The sequence below is a fragment of the Thamnophis elegans genome, chromosome 6, assembly GCF_009769535.1.
Source record: "Thamnophis elegans isolate rThaEle1 chromosome 6, rThaEle1.pri, whole genome shotgun sequence".
NCBI classification, from domain to species: domain Eukaryota; kingdom Metazoa; phylum Chordata; class Lepidosauria; order Squamata; family Colubridae; genus Thamnophis; species Thamnophis elegans.
The window spans coordinates 52,935,893-52,961,966 of NC_045546.1; the positions used below are offsets into that span (position 1 = coordinate 52,935,893).

The 26,074-nt window shown below is 38.1% G+C and overlaps 1 protein-coding gene across 3 annotated transcripts in view; it reads left to right on the top strand.

Annotated features, from left to right (window-relative positions):
- The window catches only part of DOP1B (DOP1 leucine zipper like protein B), a 69,922-nt gene extending 44,686 nt beyond the window's left edge, over positions 1 to 25,236 (top strand). For all 3 annotated transcript variants that reach the window (XM_032219139.1, XM_032219137.1, XM_032219138.1), the window contains exons 23-37: positions 127 to 261; positions 856 to 911; positions 1,369 to 1,473; positions 1,555 to 1,621; positions 2,253 to 2,397; positions 3,459 to 3,538; positions 7,130 to 7,239; positions 7,864 to 8,010; positions 8,569 to 8,630; positions 10,451 to 10,579; positions 20,947 to 21,083; positions 21,222 to 21,271; positions 22,371 to 22,529; positions 23,075 to 23,204; positions 24,065 to 25,236. In XM_032219139.1, coding sequence (XP_032075030.1) covers positions 127 to 261; positions 856 to 911; positions 1,369 to 1,473; positions 1,555 to 1,621; positions 2,253 to 2,397; positions 3,459 to 3,538; positions 7,130 to 7,239; positions 7,864 to 8,010; positions 8,569 to 8,630; positions 10,451 to 10,579; positions 20,947 to 21,083; positions 21,222 to 21,271; positions 22,371 to 22,529; positions 23,075 to 23,204; positions 24,065 to 24,325 — 1,773 coding nt within the window. In that variant the 3' untranslated portion in view covers positions 24,326 to 25,236. The remainder of the gene's footprint in view (positions 1 to 126; positions 262 to 855; positions 912 to 1,368; positions 1,474 to 1,554; positions 1,622 to 2,252; positions 2,398 to 3,458; positions 3,539 to 7,129; positions 7,240 to 7,863; positions 8,011 to 8,568; positions 8,631 to 10,450; positions 10,580 to 20,946; positions 21,084 to 21,221; positions 21,272 to 22,370; positions 22,530 to 23,074; positions 23,205 to 24,064) is intronic.
- Positions 25,237 to 26,074: the final 838 nt, after the last annotated feature.

The window sequence follows — 26,074 nt, forward strand, 5'->3', positions numbered from 1 at the left end:
GAACTGTATGCATGGGACTTCTGGGAAGATTCAATGCTGCTTGTGTGTTGAATGTTTCTAATTCCTCTAGTAAATTATTTTAAAAAATATGAGTAATACTTTCTTTGATTTTTTTTTTCCTTTCAGATGCCTCCTAAAGCTAATACATCACAGCTAATATTAGTTGATCTTGTTTGTGCTCTCAGCACACTGAAGACTGACATTATACTGCAGCTAATAAAAGAAGTTGTAAAGAAACCTTCTCAAATTAAAGGCGAAGAGGTAGAAGTATATTTAATAGAATAGTGTAACTAATCTAAATTGATGAAATAATATTTATTTGGGTTTTTTATGCAGACAGAGAAAAGTTTTTTCATTAAAAACTACATTTTTTAAATTTTTAAGTTTTAAGTATTAACTGCTAGTGTTTATACAGACAGTTTATACAGATAGGTCTTGACTTATAATCACAAGTCAAACATATCTATTGCTAAGCAAGGCAATTATTAAGTGATTTTGTCCCATTTTATGACCACTTTTGTCACAGTTGTTAAGGGAATCACATCAGTTGTTCACTGAATCACGTGGTTAAATGAATCTGGCTTCCCCTATTGACTTATCTTGTCGAAAGCCACCTGAGAAGATTACAGATAGTGATCATATGACCTTGGGACAGTGCAGCTGTCATAACTACATATCAGTTGCCAAGTGACCGAATCTTGATCATGTGACCAGGGAAATGCTGCAACGGTCATAACTCTGAAAAATAGTCATAAGTCCCTTTTTTCAATGTCATTGTAACTTGAACAGTCACTATACAAATGGTCATAAGTTGAGGACTACCTGTAGTATAATGCACTATATTTTCTTTCCCAGAAATCTGCCCTAGTGGATATACCAGTGCTCCAGTTCTGCAATGCTTTCATTCAAAGGTAAATAGGCTTCCAACTGTTAAATAATTTGGGGGTTTTGTATACATAAAGTATGTCTATTCCCTCCTATAGAATTTTTATTTCTGATATTGCAAGGACAGAAAATTTTTTCAGTTAAAATAGCTGCAAACATGATGTAATCTCCATTAAATTTCTTATTATGATTTATTACTTTGTAGTGCAGCATTTTAGACTGTTATTCTAGAAAAGATAAACGTAAAAAAAACACATCAGTCCTAGTTATCATTTACATAACAATTGTATTAAAAAGAAACACTGACAAAACTTGTGTACTTTAATGGTTTGGAGATATACATATATGCATGCATACATACATATGCATTATTTGTAACTCATAACAATAATAGTTAAACATAGGGGGGTTTTAATAGCCTTTTTTGTAAATCTGTATACCCCTTCAATATTTTCTAACTGAAATATAATCTTCCCACTCTAGACTTCCAGTTTCAGCCCTGCAGGAGAACTTCCAGTCGTTATTAGGAGTTTTTAAGGAATCTGTGCAATTGAATTTAGCACCACCTGGTCATTTTTTGCTTCTCAGGTATGACAGTAACAATCCCTGGTACATAGGGTAATAATCACAATTGATCATTTTTGCTGAGTTTTGTTTATTTGTCTGCAGTACTCTGAATGACTTTGTGACGAGAACGCCAAACCAGGAGAATAAAAAGAATCAAAAAGACTTACAGGTACTCCGCAGCATATTTTGACTCTGCATTTGGATTTGGAACTCTGTAGATGTAAAATAGTATATCATTTTCTAACCATGCAGCAAATTTGGCAAGCAACTTTAAAGTGTGTGAAAGATCGGTAATTAATCTTCCCTGCTATAGATGAGATTAAACTACAATGCTAAAACAGTTGTTTAAAAAAGTCTTCATTGAATTGTTCCAATATTCAGAATGTCATTGAAAACTTGCCTGTTTTTCCAGGCCTACAAGCAAAATGGTGGTTGAGGGTTGTTTTTTGTAATTCAGAGTCTTCTGAATGTTTATTACTTTTTCTTTTCATTGTTCTTACTTTTTTAACATAAGCTGTCCAGAATCATTTAGAGTTGGGCAACATCTAAATTGTATGAATAACTGGAATTTTTAGAATTTAGTAAATCTGTACATAGATTTGTCTCCAAAGCCCTGGCAAACTGTCTTTGGACTCTACCGTGTACACTTCTAAGACAATTGTCTCAATCAGTCAATATTGAAGTTCACAATAAAACAGCAATCTTGTATGCAAGGGAATGAAAAATTGTGATTTTTTCCACCATTGTGTATTATCTATTTGTATGGATTGATTTTCTTTCACAGTCTGTTTGCCTTTCAGGATGTAACTCAGAAAATATTGGAAGCGGTGGGAAACATTGCAGCTTCTTCTCTAGAACAAACTAGCTGGCTCAGCAGGAATCTGGAAGTGAAAGCTCAGTCTCAGATCTCTTTAGAAGAACCCAATGTGGAAAATAATCTGCAGGGTAAATAAACTAGAAATTGCACAATCAAAGTATGGAACACAAGTTTTAAACATATATAGCTCTTAAGCTAAATGTTTGATAAAATGTAGTTTTTGATAGTAGCATATACCAGAGTACTGCCTACAATATACCTTTTAAATCATAAAATGGAAAAAAAAATTAGTTTAAAGGTTATTTATTTAAAATGTATTTAACATTTAAAATCCCAGACCCATCTGTCACTAATGTGTCTGAGAGAAAGAGAATTGAAGCAGACACAAGACTATCTGAAATTGAGCAAGCCAGTATTTAAAAGTCTTAAAATATTTTTCACATAATTCAAACATCCCTGATAACTTTCCAGGCCCTGTTTTTTCAGGGTGTCTAGTCATTTACTCTGAATTTTTTTGCCCCTGTCATAAAATACAGGTTTAAGGTATCTGCTTTCTGCAAAACTTCTAATGAGATTCCTGAATTGCCACTAGTCATGCCTTAAAAGATCATTTTGGATCAAGATTTAAAAGGTAGCTTGCAGGCCATTCGAAATTATAACAGTCCATACCGATAACTATCAACCTTCACTTGAACATAACCAATAAAGTAAAACCTACAGTCTTGATTTCAGTATAAATTTTTTCTTAGTTATTAGGATCAGTGTTATGATTCAGATTCAGAAGCTGAAAAACTTGTCTCATCCAAGTCTTAGCCAGCCTCTTAAAAATGAGCTGAAAGGAATACATCTGAGAGGCAATTGTGTTGGCTAAGTCATTTGATGCAGACCTCCTAGCTAAACAAGGTCTGAGATTAGCAAAATGCTGCAAATTAAGAAGTCAAAGGCAAAGGAAGTCAGAATTTATTTAAATTTTGAATGTAATATATTTAGACTAGATGCTTTAGTTTAGACAACAAAAGGATTTTCAGTTTGTGTAAGATTTATTTCATTTGCAGTGGAAATTATCAACATGTATGGAAGATTATACTTTACAAATGTACCTGTCTCAACATTGTAACTACTATAATTTTTAAAGAAATATTCTAAAACAAAAAAATTAACAGGACACCCAATGCTGTTGCACCCACAGATCATTCCACAGTATCATCTGTTGTGTCTGCCTCTGCTCCATCAGTATACAGTGTTCAAGCTCTAACTCTCCTTGCAGAGGTGAGTCTCAGGTTTTTGTTATTGTAGTTGTTAGCAGAGCAGTTAGCACTTTTATAACTGTTGCTTTTCATATATGTGTTTGTGTGAACACAGATGTGGGTTTTGCATGACTCTAACTTCCTAGTGATAAGGATAAAGTGCTTGACTTTTCTGAACCCTGCAGTACAAATCAATGACACAGCAAAATGAAGGTGCTGTATTATGCCTAACTATTGCGCACCATAGAAATTGAGGGTATTTTCAGGAAGTCAGGATCTGACGTTGCAACGGTACGAAGTGCGATCTCGGAGCTCTGAGATCACAGTTGATACTTTTGCCGCTGGACGGTCCTTTTGGACTTAAACAGTCCCGAAGAGACGGTGACAGAGAAGAGTCCGTTTTGCTGATCTCAGGGACATCGCCAAAATCCCTAATTGATCCAAGAGAATCTCTTCTTGCCGATGAAAGAAGTGCATCCAAAAACTGCTGAAGTTGGGACAGCTCCGCAACAGGAAGAAAGCGGAAAGAGAAAGTGTGTCCATCTGGTGAGGAAAATTTATTGTTATAAAAGAGACTGCCCCCCAAAAAACATCAAAGCTAAATTAAACTTGCAAAGAAAAGAAAATAAGTGGAGAAATTAAGCTATATTAGACAGTGTGTTATCCTTTTTTATGGATGGAAGTTTTGCAAATATTTCCTACTTTTTAAAGTGACAGTATTGGTTTTTCTTCTTCTATTTATTTTTTTACCTATGGATTAAATCTTTTTCTTTATTTTTATAATATTTGTTTGGATGGGGTTTTTCTCTTTATTTTGCTCCATTTAAGAATTTTGTTTCTTTTAAGCCTGGAATATAAAGAAGATATAAAAGGAATATAAAGAGGGTAGTAACATCAGAGGGAAAAGAAGTTACACTGCCACTTGGAGGCTTGGAGCCTGGAATATAAAGAAGATATAAAAGAAATATAAAGAGGGTAGTAACATCAGAGGGAAAAGAAGTTACGCTGCCACTTGGAGGTTGGAGGTTGAGATCTGGAAATATTGCTTTCTCTTTTTTCCCTTTGATCATTTTGACCTTGCACTTCAAAGGGTTCAGCTTGTTTATAAAGAAGGGCATGGGTTACTTATGCAGGTGCCCTTTGGATGTTTGTTGCTAGCTGGAAAGAAGTGAAAACAAAGATTTGTTTTTAAACCAGAGTGGCTGTGTTTATTAATTGGAAGGATGACACAAATTCAAAAAGAAACCATAACATTGCAAAAGATTATGTCCGGAATTCAAAAATTATTAGAAACAACAGAGAGAATTGAGAAGAGATTGGAAAATATTGAAAATATAAACTTTAATGTGGCAAAACCTGATGGAAAAATGGAAGACTCAGCAAATAGAAGATATTCAGCAAATGGAAAAAGTGGAGGCTGGAGTCCTAAAAACCCAGGGAGAAAATGAACAAAAAGGCAAGATAACCATGGATATTGACAATGAACTCTGTGTGATTGGAGATGGAAAGAGTGGAATAAGGAAAGGGAAGATAGATAGAAAGTGTTTTACTACAGATTTCAAGATATAGAAGAAGAAGAAAAAGAGAAGAATTGATGGATTCAAGGAGAGAAACTTTGACAAAAGCACTACTGATAACCAAAGATAAGCTGATTAAAGAAGCTGATGGAGGGTCTCGAGATTTTACAAGATGTGTAAAAAGCAACAAGTTGCGAAGAGAAGTCCACACAAATTAGATTAAGGAAATAACCAGAAGACTAATTCCACAAATGGCAAAAGACATAAGACTGCACTATTACTGGAAAGACATAGGTTGAGATATGAAAACTGTTCTGACCCCCCACCTTGTTCGTTCAGAAACGACAGACAGACAGAACTTCAAAGGAAATATTTTTATCAGTCCTGGCTTGGGCTGGCTGCAAGCCCAAAATAAACACAGATAAAAGGCTCTGGCAAAAGTCTTCACTCAAACTAATACAAAACAGAATTACATAAATAAATCACTTATCCAAGTGCTTTTTCTTGATACTTGCAAACAAACAGAGAACTTGACTAGAACCAGAACAGAATGGAACAGAACGTTGACTTCTGCAACTAGGGCATGGCACCATCAGTATTTTATCCGCAGGAGGAGATCCTTAACGAGCCACAGCTGCTTGTTATCCCTCTCCTGTGAGCATCCTGAAACCACTCACAGAAGGTTTCTGTGTCAGAGTCTGATAGCAGCTCCAAAGGCTCCTACCAAGCCACAACAGAAAACTAATAACAAAATATTAGCCAAATTTAGTTAAAATTATTGCATTATGTTAAAAATGAAGTGATAATGGATATAGTTAGATAAATAATTGATAATGATAACAATGTACACATATGTATTGGTTTGATAAGAGGAAATTTGGTATAAATTCTAAATGGTGATCATGAAAGGAAGTTTAGAAACTCTCTTATGTATAAAAGGTTATAATATTTAAAAAAAGAGTAAGTCAAATTTAGTTAAACTAAGACCAAAAAAAATGAAATGATGACGGATATTGTTAAATAAATGATTGATAATGATAATAATGTAATATTTGTATTGACATGATAAAAGGGAAATTGGATATAAATTGTAAACAGTGATTAAGAAAGGAGGTCTAGAAACTATGTTATTAAACATAATTTTTATTTAGAAAGTGTCATAAAGATGTAATATTGCTGGATGATATTGAAAATAGATAACGGAATGCCATCATGTGGTTTTGCTTTAAATTTTGGAATATTTTATATAAAAGGACGTAAAAAGAATCATAGTCATATGAAGATTGAGGTATGATGATAGTAATACATATATGTTGTGTCACATATACCTATTTCCCTGGCCTAGCTGATAAAGGAGGAGAGCCTGTGGCTTGATGGCTAACACAACTGCCTAATATGTAATACAGCACAGGTTCAAATCCCAGTAAGGGTATGGCTAGCTGATGAGAGCTAAATAGCTTGAAATAGATCTATACTAGTCTCCCTTTATTTATTTATCAGCACAAATGCAACACAAATGTAACAAAGGCAACAGTAAAAATAATGGCTTTCTGTCTGGATGGTCTCTTGGGATAACCCAATAGACAGAGAAAGGAAGCAGTATGCTTCCTCCCATATTTGGGCATACCAGGGGTTGTGACACAATACATACCTATTTCCCTGGCCTAGCTAATAAAGGAGGAGAGCCTGTGGCTTGGTGGCTAACACAATTGCCTAATATGTAATACAGCACAGGTTCAAATCCCAGTAAGGGTATAGCTAGCTGATGAGAGCTAAATAGCTTGAAATAGATCTATACTAGTCTCCCTTTATTTATTTATCAGCACAAATGCAACACACACACACACACACACATATTTGATTTAACTTGATATGAATTGTAGGTGATGACTGTGGAAGAAGGGATGAACGAAAGCTCTTTGTAACCAATTGACGCACTCTACAATTTGTAATGGAAGATATTTTGTGGTGTTTGTTGTGTTTTGTCTGTTTGTGTTTATTCAAAAATAAAAAAATTATTAAAAAAAGAAAAGAAATTGAGAGTATTTTCTGTACTTTGTTTTCTACCCAAAAACATATTCTATTTGTTTTCGTAGGTTCTTGCTTCTCTCCTGGATATGGTTTATCAAAGTGATGAAAAAGAGAAAGCAGTCCCATTAATCTCACGCTTGCTCTACTATGTGTTTCCTTACTTACGCAATCACAGGTAAATCCATTTGTCCTTGGATTATATATATGTAACTATATAAAGTACATTTTCTTAGACCAGCCCAATTCTAGACAGTTCTCAGTTAACAACCACAGACCATTCAACGACCATTCAAAGTTACAATGGTAATAAACAAGGAGTTGTTACATTCGATCCCCAAAGTTCTGGCCATCCCACCACTCCCCAAACATGTAACCACAATCTGAGCAGTTGTCAGCTGGCTTTCACTTATGACATGCAGAAGACTATTCTTTTGTCTAACACTGAAAATATACTTGATAATAAATTGGCATTCTTTTATAACATCAAGTATATATTGCTTCATAGGACAGTTGACTTCAGCCCAGTTATATAATCAGTCCTATTCCTCACAATACAACTTAAACCATTCCAGTAGTATTAATCTAATATGCTACTAAAGTATTTTAAGTCATTGAAATTTAGTTAATTTTCTAGTTTGTGTGCATGGTGTATTACTAAAAATTGAAAATCAAGTACAGTTTAATGGTGTAGCGGGAATACTATCTGATCAGCATTGCAGAATTTAGTATGTGGAGATATACTGTGTAAGAATTGTGTATACGTATGTGATCTGCTCATTTTATTCCTGTGTCTTTACAGTGCCTATAATCTTCCTAGTTTCCATGCTAGCACTCAGTTGTTAAGTTCCTTAAGCGGTTACGCTTATACTAAACGAGCATGGAAGAAAGATGTTTTAGATCTGTTTATGGATCCGGCTTTTTTTCAGATGGATACCTCATGCATTCAGTAAGATATACATTTAAAACAATCTTGTGACTTGTTTTTGATTGAACTAAGTGGCAAATTAGTCGTGCTTGGAATCAAGTTAGTTAAATTCATTGGCCTTCATTAAAGAAATTAAATGAAATGACATTACTGTGCAAAGAAAAAAATCTTAATACTATTTTCATCCTCTATTTTTTCTCTGGTGTGATTTTAAAGAAATGCAAGATTTGATATGTAACTTTAAATACAATTCTTGTGGCACCTGAAATTGAACACATTTATTATACTTTATGTTTGTGGATTATAATGCATAAAAGAGTGTTTTAAGAGAAACATTAGTCTTTAAGGTGCAAAAAGGAAATATAATTACCTTCCTCTGAATAGTAATTAAAATGATATTTAAAAAAAAAGTCAGCTTTATAGAACATTAGTTATAAATTACCTAAGCTCTCATGACTTGTCATAAATGAAAAGCATATGAACCAGTTTTCATAGACTCACTATGTAAAATATTTGCAGATTTTTCATGGTACATGGTTTCCATTCCAGTTACACCAAACTTTACTTTTTTTTTTTCAGCTGGCGAACCATTATCGATCACTTACTAACACATGAAAAAACTATGTTTAAAGATTTGATGAGTAAGAACTTTCTCATAATTGTTACCTACTAACTGCTAGAAAATATAGAATACAAATAGAGAATTGAAAAACCACAAAGCCTATTTATTTGTTCATTTATTAGATTTTATATAATGCTAGTACCAAAGTTTTTGTCTATTTACATTCAGAAAAAGATGAAAACTAAATGCCACTAACAATATAAAGCACAAATGAAGTTAATAGCTTGGACCAGTGACGTGAGGTGAGGTTTATGGCAGGTGAGGCAAAAAGAAAGAAGGCAGCTTTTGGCCGCCCCGCGGTGCAAAAGCCGAAAGAAAGCACTCCGCCGCTTCTGTCTGACATAGAGGTGTCCCGCGCCCCGCAGCTATGTCCGACCCAGCTGCGGGGCGCGGGGCGCCTCTGTCAGACAGAAGCGGTGGGGCTTTAAAGCCCCGGCGCTATGTCTGCCATAGAGGCTTTTGGATGTCCTGCCGCTATGTCCGCCATAGAGGCTTTTGGACGCCCTGCTGCTGTGTCTGCCATAGTGGCTTTTGGATGCCCTGCCCCCGTGTCCACCATAGAGGCTTTTGGATGCCCCGGCGCTGTGTCTGCCATAGATGCAGGATGCGTCCCGCCTCTATGGCGGACACAGTGCCGGGGCTTTTTGACGTCCAAAATCCCTGGCGCTGTGTCCATCATAGAGGCTTTTGGATGACCCGGCGCTGTGTCCGCCATAGAGGAAAAACTTCCTGCCACTATGTCCAAAAGCCCTGGCCTGCTACTGTGTCCAAAAGCTCTACTGCTATGTCCAAAAGCCCTGCCGCTATGTCCGACATAAAAAAAAAGTGCCAGCCTACGGGCCAGCAGAGGCGGGTAAAACACACACACACACACATACACACATTACTTACAATAATACAATTACTTACAAATTACATTAATTTTGAATTCGTCCCCCCTCCCTCTGACCCACGTACCTTTTCCAGCTGTTTCACAGAGGATTTCAACTCTGCTCTTGTCTGCCATGGTGAAAATGTAAAAATGTAAAAAGAAAAAGGCAAGAGGTCAGGCTGGGTTAGCTGCTGCCAGAGTCTCCAATGGATGACTGCTTAACTGTTTTAAAAAAGCCTCTAAAAAGTGCCCTCTACAGGAGGAGGCGAGAGAACCACGTGCCTCATCTACATAAGGAATTTTTCAGCTTTTAACCCTTGCTTAACTCTGCTCGAGTGATCATAAAGATAGACTAAATGAGGCACGTGGTTCTCTCGCCTCCTCCTGTAGAGGGCACTTTCTTTAGAGGCTTTTTTAAACAGTTAAGCACTAAGCAGAGTCATCCACTGTGACTCTGGCAGCCTTTTTCCTTTTAATTTTTTTTTTCTTTTCATGATGACAGTGGTGAGGCCCTGCCTCCCCTGACTGCACGTCACTGGCTTGGACAGTATACTTTTTAAGACATTGAAAAGGTTAAACTTTTTAGTTAGGACCATAACTATAAAGGTTAGTAGGAACACAACTCATTGTTGGGTGTACGAGTGGCTGCAGTAGCAGTAGCTAGAAATATTTCAGTTATATTGTTAAGTTTAGAGAAAAATAATTCTACTTTGCTGGTCATCGGTTAGAAATATATGAAGTTCTACAAATGTCACTAGATTGATATCATAATAGCTGATCTTTAAACACTGACTGCAGTTGGTCTGACAGTTTAATATAAGGTGTGAACACTTACTTCAAGAGGATAAGTAGCATTTAAAGGGCAGTATAATACCATATGATTCATATGCTTCTATTATAATTTTGCTCCTTGTACCAGCTAAGACAACTCTTGGGATAGATGTTAACATTCATTTTCTTTATTATAGATATGCAGAGTAGTTCCTTAAAACTTTTTCCAAGTTTGGAACAAAAGGCAATGCTGTTAAAGCGTCAAGCCTTTGCTATTTTCAGTGGTGAAATTGATCAGTATCATCTTTATCTTCCTTTGATACAAGGTGAGTAATAATTTTTTTATGTTATAAATAAAGGATGTGATATAACTTATAACATTAACCAAAAAGGATAAAATAATTTTTAGAGTGAAGTTGAAAAAGGCTATGAGCGGCAGTTTCTGTATATGTGGCAGTAGAAGTGTGGAATTGTGCAGAGACAACTCAATGAAATCCAGTTTGACACCTGTGTTTTAGAGTAAAACAGTTTTTTCCAACTTGATGCTTTTTGATAAATGCCATTTTCACTCACATTATCCTCCTAGCCATTATGGTAAGTACAACATGTCTTGTAAATAGGAATTACCAAAAATGTCATTGGATGTCCTGATATTATCCCCAGATTCAAAATCCACTAATTAGGAAAGTATCAAATAAAGATTCTACTTTATTCACACAAATAGACAGATAAACAGGTAGTCCTCAACTTAATAACAGTTCATTTAATAACTGTTCAAAGTTACAGTGGCACTAAAAAAATTGATTTATGACCGTTTTTCACAGATGACATTTCCAGCATTCCCATGAACATGTGATCAAAATTCAGATCCTAAGCAACTGGTTCATACTTATGACTGTTGCTGTGTCCCAAGATCATGTGATCAGCTTTTGCAACCTTCTGACAAGCAAAGCTGTGGCTTTGCGCTTCCGATGGGCCACTCATGCTCTTGGCCGAATGAGAAGAAAGACACCGGACAAATGCTTTCTCGGGATGAGGGCTTTGAAAATACCTCGCAGTCCTCTTTTATTAGGTGCAAACAAAGAGAAGTTGTATACAATTACATCAAGAGACACATGATTAAGTCCAATAATAATGTTGCAGCGTGGCAGAAACCTCAGGAGAAAGGTGGGGGGAAAAGGTGGTGGGGAGAAAGGTGGGGGAAGAGATGAGGAATACACGCACGGCCCACATTCCTGTGTCCGTTTGAGGTGCTTGCTAATTGATATATTCCAGATGCCAGTGCATCTTAGCTCGTAGGCTGGTACAGAAAATCAATAGCAGCACGATTGTCTAAGACAGCATGTCTAATCTCTACCTGTTCCTGATTCAAGGCGGCTATGGCTGCAGATGTGAAATTGATGGTTTTTGCAAGGGAACAGGCGATACGGTGGGCTGTCCTGTGGTTGTGCATTGCTAATGCCGGAACGCCAACTATAGATATAGCAAGGGAAAGATATTCAGCCTCATTAAAAAGATTAATCGAGCTGTCACATGATTCATCAAGGACTACCAACGACCTCCGTGGCCGTGGACTGAGGTCCTGCTTGGTCGGTAGAACTGCAGTAAGATGACTCAGACAGCAACGTGTATCCGACAGATTAGCAGGTATATAATTAAAGGTTTTTTGACCACATGTGAAAAACCATCCAGCAGGAAGCAGAACGTGAGCCCAATTATAGGAAATGTTCTCGTAAGTGGAACAGTTGGCGGGAAAGATTCCCGTAGGCATATAAGATTGTGTGAGAGAAGCAGTACAATTTTTAATGTGTGCACATGTAACGTTGTGTCCGCTGACTTCAAAGGGTGTGGTGAGAGACATGGCATCAGCTGGGAGCACCCTTGTGATAGGGCCCCACATCAGAGAGTCGCCGTAATTAACTTCCTCTCCTTTCTTAAACATGGCCAGTTGGGTGTCATTTAAAATGACGGAAGGAGGCGTGCAAACTGGTATTAAACAATTCCCCAATAACATGTTCATGTCCACAGCTTCGCTTAGGCAAAAGTTTGATACGTTTGCCTGTTCTGCCAAACACATCCACAAGTTGTATGCCATCCGAGTGTGCAGACCATGAGAAGGAGCTAACCTTTTCATCCTATGTGTGAGAGACCCAGTAGGTACATGTAATGGTTCCTGTATCTTGTAAGAAGCACGATGGGAAGCTTCAAAGTGTACTAAAAATATAATCAATACTACAACTATGCCACACAATGAAAAAATAACAGAATGATACGAGAAAGTTCTACAACTTATGGGTTTCATGAACTCCTGCCACAGCGACAGGGGATAACCTGGAGGCTTTCTTCGAAATAAGGGACATCCTTCTGGTGGCGAATACGGTGGAGGGTGTCCTACCCCGTTTTCCTGGTTGGGGCAGGAAACAGCTTCCGCAATCTCATACGGTGGAGGGTGTCCAGGCCTGTTTTCCTGGTCAGGCCAGGAAGCAACCTCCACAAGCTCTTCCTCGTTTGGGGACTGACGGACAATCGTGTTTTGCACTGCTGGGAGACCAGGGGGCGTTTTTCCCCTATTGCCAATATATCTGTCCAGGGCATGTTTTAATGTCTGGTTGGCACGCTCAGCCAACGCCTGGCTGTTATAAGGAATGCCAAATTTATGTACAATGCCCCATTGGTTACAAAAAGTGGCAAATGCCATACTAGTGTATGCGGGGCCATTGTCTGTTTTTAATTCTTTTGGGCATCCCAGCGATGTAAAGGTCCAAATACAATGATTAATAACGTGTTTGGTGGCTTCGCCCCTTTGGGGGGATGCCATAATGTAGCCCGAATACGTATCAATGGAAACATGTAAATATTTCCAAGGGGCAAATGGAGGATATTGGGTAACATCCATTTGCCAAATTTGGCAACACTCTGTCCCCCCGGGGTTTACCCCCATAGGGAGAGAGTTTGCCTGCTGGCTACAGGTAGGGCACTGCTGAACAATGGCAGAGGCCTCATTTGCAGTAATGCCAAATTGTTGCATGAGCGCTTTCTTGTTTTGGTGAAAATAGGAATGACTCTCCCATGGGGTGGGAGCTGTCAAAGTTAAAAGGGAAGAGTTGGTAGCAGCCGCTGCCGCGGCATCAGACACATCATTGCCTTCCTGGAGAGGCCCAGGGAAAGGCTGATGACTTCAGATATGGGAAACATGAAAAAAAATGGGTGCGGGCAGAAATTAACTTTTGAGAAGATAAAAAGAGCGAGAGTAATTGTGGTTCCAATGAGGGAGAAAGATAGGCCTCATAGATTGATTTGACAATCTGAGTTACATAGAGGCTATCCAAAATCAAGTTGAAGGGTTTATTTGGAAAGGTAGAAAAAGCCAAAATGGGGGCAGCAAGCTCCGCACGCTGAGCGGAAGTCTGCGGGGGGGTAATTTTGGTATACCACCGGCCATCCTGCTACCAGGCATAGGCTCCATACGTTTTGCTTCCGTCGGCAAAAATAGTCATAGCCTGAGGAAGCGGGCTAGGGGAATATGGAGTGTGCCATTGCAGAGGAACAGTTTTCAAAAGAGCCAATCTAGGGTCAGGAGGTGCATGGCAAGAAATCTCACCTGGCCAGTCGGTGAGTGCGAATTGAAGGTTTTCTGAGCTAGCAAGTAAAGTCTCCCAAGTCGATAAAGAACAAGGGACAAAAATCGTGGAAGGTTCAATTCCGGCCAACAACTTTGTTCTGACACCGGCTTTTGTAATTAGGGCTGCAAAAAGAGCAGGTTTCTGAGAAACAGTGAATTTTGGGGTGTGAGACAAGTGTACCCATTCAATAATTAATAATTTTGAGGTTTTTTGCACCACGGCCCCCGTTGGGAGCCCAAGAGTGTTACATATAATGAAAGCTAAGGGGGTGTTGTCCTGAAGACGATCCACCCAATTTTGAGCGAGGGCCGCATTTACTTCTTTTAACACTTGCTAATGTGTTTCATCTAATTTAATAATATCCGCAGGGTTTTTTCCATTGTTAATGCAGAAAACAACTGAGCCAGTTGAGGGGTTGTGAGCCCCATATATGGGCGTGCCCAGTTAATAGAGCCCAAATATTGCTGCAACTGAACTAATGTGGGAGTGAGTGGCAAGTGCAATTTTGGCAGTGCAGGCGCAGCATGAGAAGCCAAAAGCTTATGACCCAGGTACAAAAAAGGTTGTACTGTTTGAACCTTCTCTGGAGCTATATGCAGGCCATTTTTATGGAGAAGGTTAGTCAGAAAAGATAATGTTGCTAAAACTGTACCTGGGGGTCCACATGCTGCAACCAAGATATCATCCATATAGTGGTAAACTAAAATTGAGGGTGTGCCATCCGATACGGCTGCAAGGTTTTATCTACAAAATATTGACACATGGTGGGACTATTGAGCATTCCCTGAGGCAGGACCGTCCATTGATAGTGAGAAGCGGGTTTGGAATTATTAAATTCTGGGACGGTAAATGCAAACAATTGGCGATCATTCTCATGGAGTGGTATAGAAAAAAAGGCATCTTTTAAATCAATGACCATGAGATCCCACTCTTGGGGAATCAAGTTTGGATTGGGGAGGCCACACTGCAGCGCCCCCATGGGTTGGAGAATTTTATTAACAACCCGCAAATCATGCAAGAAACGCCATTTACCAGATTTCTTTTTTATAACAAACACCAGGGTGTTATACGGGCTCAGGGACGGCTCAATGTGTCCTTTTTGTAATTGTTCCTGCACTAGTTCTGTTAAAGCCTTAAGCTTCTCCTGGGTCAATGGCCAATGATCGACCCAGACAGGGGTTTCAGTTTTCAAAGTTAATCGCAAAGGATCAGAAAGCAAGATAGGAGAAAACATGACAAACAAAGTGGAAAGCAGTTACTGCAAGATTAGTTTTGGCATTGAATTGGTGCATGAGATCACGGTCCCACAAATTCATATGGAGGGGCAAAATGACAGGTTTGATGTGAGCTACTACAGAAGAATCAAAAGAAGCAACTGGTAGCCAATGCTTACTGATTTTTGCCGTTTGGACGCCGCCTACACCGCGGACTGCGGGAGACGCTTCAGTAGGCCAATCAGATGGCCACTCCTCCTCACGGATGACCGAAACGTCCGCTCCAGTATCTAAAATACCAAGAAAGGAGTGGCCCTTAATTTGATATTTAGCTGATGGGCAGGCATGTTTCATTGTTTGTTCTATTGCCATGGCTTCATGGCCGCCATGGTAATCATCTGGGTCCATCTCAAGGGGTACCGGAATGGCCGTGGCCACCAGGGATCCCTTGGGAACATGCATCGGAACATTAGGAATAAAAATTAAAGCAACAGAAGAGAAATCAGAAGAGTTAGTAAGAAAGGGAGTAGCGAGAACCCCTTGAGATATGAAATCACGATGAGGAAAAACTAAAAGAGGCATCGTAGGGGGTAATGAAATAGAAGTAGCCGGGATCACCGGAAGAAAATAAGAAGAGCCAGGCATTGGAGCATCAATAGATTCATTTGCCAAGAGATTGAAATAAGAAGGAAAATAAGAAGCAGACATAGCAGCATCAGCCTTTTGTGTGGGGCTGGCTGAATGCCCCAGGATTAGTTTCCCGACTGAGTCAGGTTTGGGCATGGGGTTTGTGCGACATTGATTTGCCCAATGAAATCCTCTTTTACAACGAGGACAGACTGTTTTTGGCCACGGTGGGCGAGAGCTTGCGGCAGTGGCCCCGCCCCCGGGTGCTCGGCACTGAGATCGAAAATGGCCAGGCTTCCCGCAGTTAAAACAGTTGCCTGATTTAGGATTATTCCGGGAAGCTCCCTGAATGGCCATGGCCAAGGTTTCCATGTTATAGGTGTTGGTGCCAACCACCCGGCAAGCCGTCAGGTAGTCGGCAATGGTGGCTCCGGGTTTGCTCACGAGAGAGGGCAGAACCCGTTGACAATCTGAATTAGCATGTTCATAAGCCAATTTCATGAGCAATTCATCTTGGGCATCAGCATTTTCAATTTGATGCACCAATGCCTTTTGAAGGTTGTCGACAAAGTCAGAGTATGTCTGATTCGGGCCCTGTATAATTTTAGAAAAAGATTTTAGTGGGGCGGCCGACACATCATCCACCTTTTTCAGGGCCACCATGGCTGCTTGAGAAATTATAGTAAAAGCAGCCACCGGAGAAGTAACTTGCTGTTGGGCTGTGAGAAAGGCACCTGTGCCATACAAATGGGCATCGGTCACAAGAGCAGGTAAACCCCTGTGAATGGCTTTTTGAATTTCATGAGCATATTGAGACAACCAAATGGAATATTGGGAAGGGGTCAACATCATACCACACAATATTTTCCAGTCTTCTAAGGTCATAGTGAAAGTATTAGCTGTGGTAGCAAACATCCCTTGTGCATACGGAGAAGTGATCCCATACAAGGAGACGGCAGACTTAAGATCCTTGATAATCTTGTAAGGAATCGGCACATGATTTGGAATCATCTGCCCTGGATTGTTCGGATCAGGGATCATCTCAACCGGAAAACAGGCAGAAGCGTCTTCTAAAGGGATGTCCCCTTCTTGAAAACCTTCCCTTAAGGCTGCAGCTATGGCACCCTCACGAAAGGGCGTCACAGAAGAAGCCGGTAGCATTTCTGAATGCTGAGGAGCTTCAGGGGCTGTGGGCAACAGGGACATGCGCACAAGAGAGGAGGAAGCCTTGGGTTCAGGCGGTGAATTTAGCGAAGAGGTTTCCAAATATGGCGGGGGGGTCCGGTCCCCCCGTCATGGCTTTTTCATGAACTTGTAAGCATTCCATGACGATCCGCCAAGTGGAAAGTATTCTCGGTGGTGCCCTTGGGGGCTCATGAAAATACTTCCCTAATTTTACCCAAATGGTTGTTCAAATTGAGCCCTTCTCAGGATATGTGGGATAATTTTGATAAATGTACTTGAGAAGGTTAATAAGATCTTTTTTCGAAGGGATCGGGAGAATATTCCCATTGTTTTTTAAAATTAATATTGAGGACTTGGTCAATTGTCTAAATTCGTGGAGGTGCGCAACCTGAGGCTTAGAGAATTCTGCCCCCATACTCACGATTCTGGGAGGATGCTCCGTCCACGACGGCCGGTCCTGGTATGCAAGAGGCGTTCCTTCGCCGGTGAGCACGGAGGTGCCAAGAGATGAGACGAATGAGGCGACGAGCTCGATCAGCGATCACATCGGGGTCACCAGTTGCGGCTTTGGGCTTCCGATGGGCCGCTCATGCTCTTGGCCGAATGAGAAGAAAGACACCGGACAAATGCTTTCTCGGGATGAGGGCTTCAAAAATACCTCGCAGTCCTCTTTTATTAGGTGCAAACAAAGACAAGGTGTATACAATTACATCAAGAGACACATGATTAACTAAGTTCAATAATAATGTTGCAGTGTGGCAGAAACCTCAGGAGAAAGGTGGGGGGGGAAAGGTGGTGGGGAGAAAGGTGGGGGAAGAGATGAGGAATACACGCGTGGCCCACATTCCTGTGTCCGTTTGAGGTGCTTGCTAATTGATACATTCCAGACTCCAGCAATGTTCCCTCTAATTTTTTTTCAGTGTGGGCGGAAAAGTATAGTGTTTGAGCGGCACATTTTCATGCCTGAGTCCCAACCATTCTAGTTTAAACTTCCAGCTGCACTTTTTCTTCGTAACAACATTTACTCCAGCTTTACGTTTTGACATCAGCACTGACTGATGATGTACCTATAGGGTTAGGGTTTATCAATTATTACAATTATCTTTTCAAATTCATTTTGGATTAAATAAAAAAGGGCTTTGAAATGAATATATAAATGGCACTTAATACCACTAATATTAAAATAGTAAATGTTTGATATACTTCATTTTAATGAATTTCACTTGATATACTTCATTTTAATGAGTTAACATTCAATTGCAAAAGTTGTCTATACACTGTATGCTTCTGTGAATGTATTATATGCAATTTGCTATTTTAAATGAGTAAAATTATTAAAATCACCATAATTAAAGTCTGATTCACATCTAAGAGTTTTCTTCCATCATTAATTTGTAAACTCAAGGATTTATTGCCTGCATGTTCAACAATGCTTGTTGATTGTTTAAAAATTTGTGGGAATTTGCTCCTCTCTGTACAGAGGGTTTCAGTAACCTACTACTACTGCAAAACTAATTTCTAAACTGTATACTACTTGCAAATATAAATAGATTGTTAAAATGGCTCTACCATAACCAAATAAGAGAAAAAAACACCTTCCTTTTGTTTATAAAGTAGTGATTTTAGTTTGCTCTATGGAAGTCACTATTTTAAACTGACAGATAGGAAGTTTAATTAGATTAAAAGCAAAAATATTCTCAATGACTTTGAAAATCCCAATGAGTTATCAAATATAGGTACTCCTTCATTACAACGTGGGACTGGAATTTTTATTACTCAGCAATGTGGTCACAAAGTTGATGTCGTGTCATGACTCATGTGACCAGGCTCTCTCGCCTCTTTCCAACTCCAAGGGCATCAATCATGTTAGCCAAGGGATCTGCAAAGCTGGCTCTTTTAAGACTGGTGGACTTCAACTTCCAGAATTTTGAGAGTTGAAGTCCACCAGTCTTAAAACAGCCAACTTTGCAGACCCCTGTGTTAGCCCAAAGCCTGGCGCTGGGCTTTGCTCCCCCATTGGTAGAGCCCCGAGAAGCGAGGAGGGAGAAAAAGAGCTCAAAAGAGCTACATTTTTGCTAAATGTAACCGGGGAGAGCCAGCCTAGGCAATAGTAAATTAGCCGATCTCGCAGCAGGTCTGAAGGGGGGGGGGGGGAAGCAAAACTCCAGGCAGGGCTCTCTGACTGTTCTAATTCCCCGTGAAAACTGTTGCCTCTGAAGCATTTGCTCCAGTGTTTTAAATCTTTAAGCTCCCCTTTCCCTTTTTTCTTTTCAACCTACACTGATTAGAGAAGCCTGAAGTCGGGCGGCAATGTACTGCAGTAGAAAAGGTTTAGCTGGAGGAGGTTTTGATTGCGATCGCTCTGTAGTTCGTGTCCAGATACCTAACGTGCCTCACGTGCCTCTGCGCAGCAATTAGAAACTACTGTGCGGGGTATTGCAGCCATGTGAGCGGCCGTGCAAGCGCGCACCTTAGAGGGAACAGTGGACGCCAGTGTATCTTAGCTCGTAGTCTGGTACAGCTCTGTACGTTAATTAAAAGGAATGCTATACATATTGCTAAAAGGAATGTTATGCATATCCTGGTACGATCCATCCCTGTGTCTGTGTTTTCAGGCAGCCGTAACTGCCCTGCACACGGTTATGGATTCCAACACAAAGCCAATGGAGAAGCACAATTCACTTAACAACTGGGTTACTAACTTACCAACTGCAGTGATTCACTTAACAACTGAGACAAGAAAGATTGTAAAATGGGCCAAAATTCACTTAATAAATATTTCATTGAGCAACAGAAACTTTGGGCTCAATTGTGGTCGTAAGTCAAAGACTACCTATATTCATTATTCTCCATAATTAAAAAGGAGAGTAAGTACTCTATCTATTAGAGTAAGGGAGATGATTGACCTTTGCAGTTCTACAGTAGGATGGGCTAACCACACTCAATTCACTAATGACTTAACATTATATTAGTTAAATTGTAGAGTCATGGCCATTACTCAATAAATATTGGAACTTTTGTTTGTGGATCACTTGGCAACCCCATGACATCATCTGAGCCTTTCATTGAGATACAAAAAATAAACTTTGTCTGACAGGTATAGGTAGGCAAAAATGTGGGTGGGAATGACAAAGCAGGCATCATGAAGCAAAACCATAACTCACACAACTTTTGGAGACATGGGCATGTAAAGGCAAAACCTGTGTAACTTCTGTATACTCATCTCATTTTGAAGAAATCTTTGCTTCCTCTGGATTACTATGCCCCTGGTGCTCTAGTTTTGCTTATACAACTCAGCATCAATTTGAGTCTCTAAACTCACTTATAGCATCAGTTTTGTTGACAATTCAGTCTTTATCTTAGCCAGAGGGAGTTTTGATTTTAAAAAGTTTCAATGCTTGTTTGAAGAGAAAGGAAATATATACACTAAATCTGTGATGGTGAACCTATGGCAAGCGTGCCGGAAGTGGCACACAGAGCCTTCTCTCCAGGCACACGAGCTGTCGCCTGTTGCTCTGGGTTTTAGCGCATCAGCCAGCTGGTCTTCACGCACTTGGGAACGCCGGAAACCTGAAGAGCAGCGCACATCGGGAAAATGATCTTTCATTTCCAGCGCACATATGCACACTGGTCAACTGCACGCATGTCCACCATAAACTGGAAGACCGGGTGGTCACAGTGCACATACATGCCAGAAAATGGAAGATCATCAGCATGCTCTTCCAGTTTCTGGCATACGCTCATGTGCACATGCTCCTGTTTCGTCACAGAGAGCCGAAAAGGTTCACCAACACTACACTAACTAATAAATCAGAATGATGGTAACCAAACCACTTACATTTCAGTACTTTTCTATTTCAGTACACTTACTGGTATTGTTGTTTATAAGTACTAAGTTTTCATACTTGAGTTTTTAATAGTCTGGATATTTTTTCTGTATTTCAGTAAGCCATAATGAGTTAAGAAAGTCAGCAGCATATAAAATAGATTACACTATTAATTTACCCTCTTTCTTTCTTTCTCTGTTGTAATTTTTTTTCTAAGAGCGGTTGACTGAAAACCTACGTGTTGGACACACTTCTTCAGTAGGTGCCCAGATGTTCCTTTTTTTCAGGGTACTTTTATTGAGAATTTCCCCTCAACACCTAACCTCTTTATGGCCAATCATGGTGACAGAACTGGTAAGAATAATAATTAATAGCAGAATAATAATAATAATAATAATAATAATAATAATAATAGAATGAGTGATATTTTAAAGAAATAAATATTTACTAATATATTTTTCTCTTTTCTCTTCCATTTCCCTGATTATACAGATTCAAACATTTATACAGTTAGAGGAAGATCTAACAGATGAACCAGCAAAGTAAGTTTTTTTTTCTAATACACTTAACAAAGAAAAACAAAAAATAAGTAAGTTGAGCAATCTGATAGTTAATGGTATGTTGAGGATTGTTACTGGAAATAGTTCTATTATTTTAGTATTAAACTACAGTTCAGCAGTAGTAAAATACAGGCCATGCAGAGGAATAATATACCACAGAAAAAAACAATGTCTAATGTTCAGTTTCTGGATCAAGATTTTAGACTTCATTAACAATATCTATAGACTATGCAAAAGAGACAGTCACCCAGCCCAAAAAGGAACAAAAAGATTCAAGCACTTTTCCACCAGAAATCACCACCCAGATCATCATAGGCAGTGGTAGGTTTTACTACTGGTTTGCTCATGCGCATGCGCAGAAGCATCCTGGTGGGTGGGCAGAGCCTTCCGCCACTGCCACTACCAGTTCGGCCAAACCGGGAGCAATCCACCTCTGATCATAGATTAACTCCAAGGTTAACATCAAAAACAATCAAGTAACAATACCCCAATCAAGAAACTGCCAAGCAGCCAACAGTAAACAGTCCAATCAAAGAATCTCTAAGATCACCCCCACCAACACTGACAGGACAAGACCCCAGAAACTGACAGCAAACCACACTCATTACTAGCACTGATGATGTTGGATAATGAAACATCTGCAAGAAAACAAGCAAGCTCAGAGAGCATCAAGGATCCTTCATGTCAACCCTGAGCTACAAATATTCTCCTTTATTAGTGCAAGAAATATTTTTGAAAAGCTGTTGTCATGCAATGTCAGGGCTAGTAGAACAATTCTGTTTCTAGCCCTCTTGAAATTACATGGAATATAATACCCATTTTGGTGGCTGGTTTGGAAAAGAAAGGATTGTTACATTTAAAATAGAAATGGTAAATTTTAAAATGGAAATTTCTTAGCTGTTTTAGCTAAGTTCCAATAAAATTAACTCTCAGCAGTTTCTTCTTTTTGAAATTCCAGGTGCATTTGTATTTGTACTCTTGTATGAAAAGGTTTAATTAATTGTTAAGTGTTCACATTTTTTTAAAAAAGTCACCAGGTCTGTTCTTCAGTCTTTGATATTACCTTTTATGAATCTCACAGAAACAACAAAAAAATGAGCAGACAGAAAGCATCATCAAATGGCAATGCTCGGTTACATGGAGACATACACCAAAATGAATTAACCTTGTATTTATCTGCCTGTAAATTCTTAGACACAGCACTTTCTTTTCCATCTGACAAGATGCAGTTGTTTCAAATGTAAGTGTTATATTTTTATTCTTAGCAAAATAGTAGAGTATTTGGAGATGATCTCAACATGATCTGATTGCATCTCTCTTTCTACTGCCTAGCTATGCCACTCCATTAGTTTATTAAATCTAATATTTTCTCTCACTTCCAGAATCTGGTGAAACCTGTTACCTTAAATATGTATTTAAATGCATAAAAAATACAGATTATATTGCAAAAAAAAATAAGTTAAACTCAAATATAGTTATAAAAAGGTTAAAAATAACAAATATGTAATGTAGCAATAGATGTAGCAATAAAGTTGTATTTTTTCCTCTTCAGGTTTTTAGAAGAAAATTTCTGGTTTAAGAAAATGAAGGCAAAAATGGCAAAAATGACAAAAGTAACAAACATATGTAGGCAAATTTAAACAGCATTTAGGTTTAAAGACTTTGTGCTGTGGAGCAAATGAGATAACCAGCATTTTAGAATTGGATAATTTTTTCTGTTAATGGACATGATAAAAAAATAAAGAGTGTGTTAGATTTCATATCTTACATAATGTCTGTTTTTAGGTATAGGTGGGCCTTTGTTCCAGAGGTGGACATGCAGAGTTTCAGCACGGTTTCAGATGTAATGGAAAGTCACCAGGAATGCAAGCCTCATGTTGCTAGAATCATGGATTTATTGAAGCTAAAATATGGGGCAAGTACTATCTTTATTAAATGTCTTTCTTATCCTGAAACTCCATAGTTTCCTTATCAAATAATATTTGTAAATCAATATTTATGCTGCTCAAATGAACCCAAGACAGTTTGAACAATATTCTCATGTATTGAACAGAGCTTCTTCAATTCAGCAACATTGCTCAGCAACATTTGTATATATATTGGAAGGCAAAGTCTAGTAATCCTTCTATGGGATCCAATTCAAGTTAATTAACTAGTACATGATACAGTTAACATAGTGCATGTCCAATTCATATAAAATAAGCAAAGTTATTCATACTTAATGCAAAATAAATATATTTTGCGCATTTTGAAGCATCAGTTTATATTGGAGAAAATATGGATTGTGCTACTTTGGACAATATTTTAACAAGACAGAGTAAGAAAACACTTTTATTTTATTCTGTTGTTTTCTAAAATTTGCATATCTATTACTGTGGAAATGTATTTAACATTTCTACATACCTATCTCAGGTTGTTGTGGGCTACACAGATTGCTTACACATTAGATCTGTTTGTGATTTCAGATTGAGTGTAGCATAAACTGTGGTTTATCCAACTTCATTCTTATTCCACTACTTGGTTTTTCCTGTGATTGTGGAACATGTTTCTAAAGACATACTTCTTGTGAATTCTCTTGTAATCCTACAATGTTTTGAATTTCCAAAATATGGAAAAATATTATCTATAACATAAAATAGACTCTTGAAAATGTCTATGATCAAGCAGAAATAGTGTGTATATGTATGTATGTATATTAAATACTTTACATTTAATTGATATTAAATACTTCCATGCAAATGCATATTAACAATTCATTTTTATTTATTTTTTTAGGAACAAAATATCAGTGATGAGCCAACAAAAAATTGTGATTTTCCTCTTTTGGATATTCATTCTGTATCAAATATCACACAATTAATTCCATTCTTTAATACATTAAACTCTGCTTTTAAAACTCAAAGTGGCAGATTACTAAATACATGCAACTCCAAGTCTTTTAAAAACACCTATCCCACCAGCAGTGGAACAAGAATTTTGAAGCTGTTGGAAGAATATGTTGAGCATGATTTTATAGATAATATGGAATCATTGTAAGATATCTGTTCAGTTCTTATAATCATCAGGTTTCATTTTGCTAAAATGTGAAATGCTTGAAGTAACATGCAACTTTCCCTTGCTTTACCAAAACAAATTAGCTTAAGTTAAAATGAAGAATCATTATTTTTCAATTAAAATAATAGTTTAATTGAGATGCTTGTTTATGAATGCAGATTTGACTTTCAATGTAAAAAAACCCCTTCTATCAGGAAATACAACAGTCTATATTTCTCAAAAGATAAATTCTTCTAAAGTCAATTTAATTCTGCTCTAACCAAGTTCTGCATAGCAACTTATTAAAACAAATTTGCAGTTACATTACTCATGTTTTTCTGGCCCCAAAGTCAGAAAACACATTTGCAAGATTGATCAGCCCTAAGTGGACCTTGCCAGAAAATCAATTCCACAGAATAGTAAAACTTCCTACTTTTATTGAGATTAGCTATAATGGCAGAATCTTGCCAGTTAGATTGTTTTGTGAATTAGTTTGCCTGAGGTGCTTCAAAACATTGTCTTATTCTTGCCTTAATAATGCTTCAACTCATTTTGGCTAGATAACAGATTATGCGTAAATTCCAGCAAGGTCATCCTTACTCTCTATAGGTAGTTGACTCATAGCCTGTGGATCCCATGAAATTCCCTCTATCCTATTTCAACCCCACATTGCCATAATCCTTTCCAATTCAGTGTTAGGCCTATGACTGTAAGCAAAAACAATTTTTCTGCAAGTAAGCTTCACCAAACTCAATGATAGATGCTTTTTCAGTAAATATTTTTAAGATTTGTCTTTATGTTTCCATGAATTTTATGAATAACCATTCTAAAACTGGAGGGAAATTTTACTTGGAAGTTTTAACTAATTTAAAGCCATTGTTGCCTTTTACCATTTGATAAAATGATACTTAATTGTAATAGGCCAATAAGAATATAAAAAAATGTATATCTAAGAACTGTACAGTTCCTATAGACAAGTATATATGTATAGTATGTATAGATTATTATGCTGCATTTTAAGTACCTATTTCCAAACCTGTTCAGAGTTTTATGCTGAAACATTCTTGTGCAAAAAATGTACATTTGCTGAAAGTATTATAGAGGCAGTCCTTGACTTGTGACCTCTATTAAGCCTAAAATTTCTGTTGCTGAAACATTTGTTAAGTTAATTTTGCGACCTTTCTGGCCTCTCTTGTTAAGTGAATCATGAAGTTGTTAAGGGGGTAACATAGTTCTTAAGTGAATCTCGCTTCCCCATTGATTTTGCTCATCAGGATCGCAAAAGGTAATAACATGATCCCGACACTGCAACCGTCATAAATATGAGTTGGTTGCCAAGTGTCTGAATTTTGATCACGTGACTATGGGGATGTTGCAATGGTTGTAAGTGTGAAAAACAGTCATAAATCACTTTTTTTCAGTATCGTAACTTTGAACAGTCTCTAAGCAAGCTGTTGTAAGTTGAGGACTACATATATAAGACTGGAAGCAAATCATTTTGTAGTTAAAGATTCTTTTTGAAAAAGAATGGCTCTTGTTCTAGGTAGGTTTTTGCACAAGATTTGCAATACATGAGGCTGAATCAAGGATAAGAAGAAGGTCAAAGATGCCACGCAAGTAGAAAAACATAGATAACAAAGCAAAGAATGTATATATTCAAAAACTATTATTCTGTTGTTTAAATGCTTTTAGTATTTAATTGTACTTTTTTTTATGTTACTGTTCTTTCTCTACCTGTGATGATTAGCACTT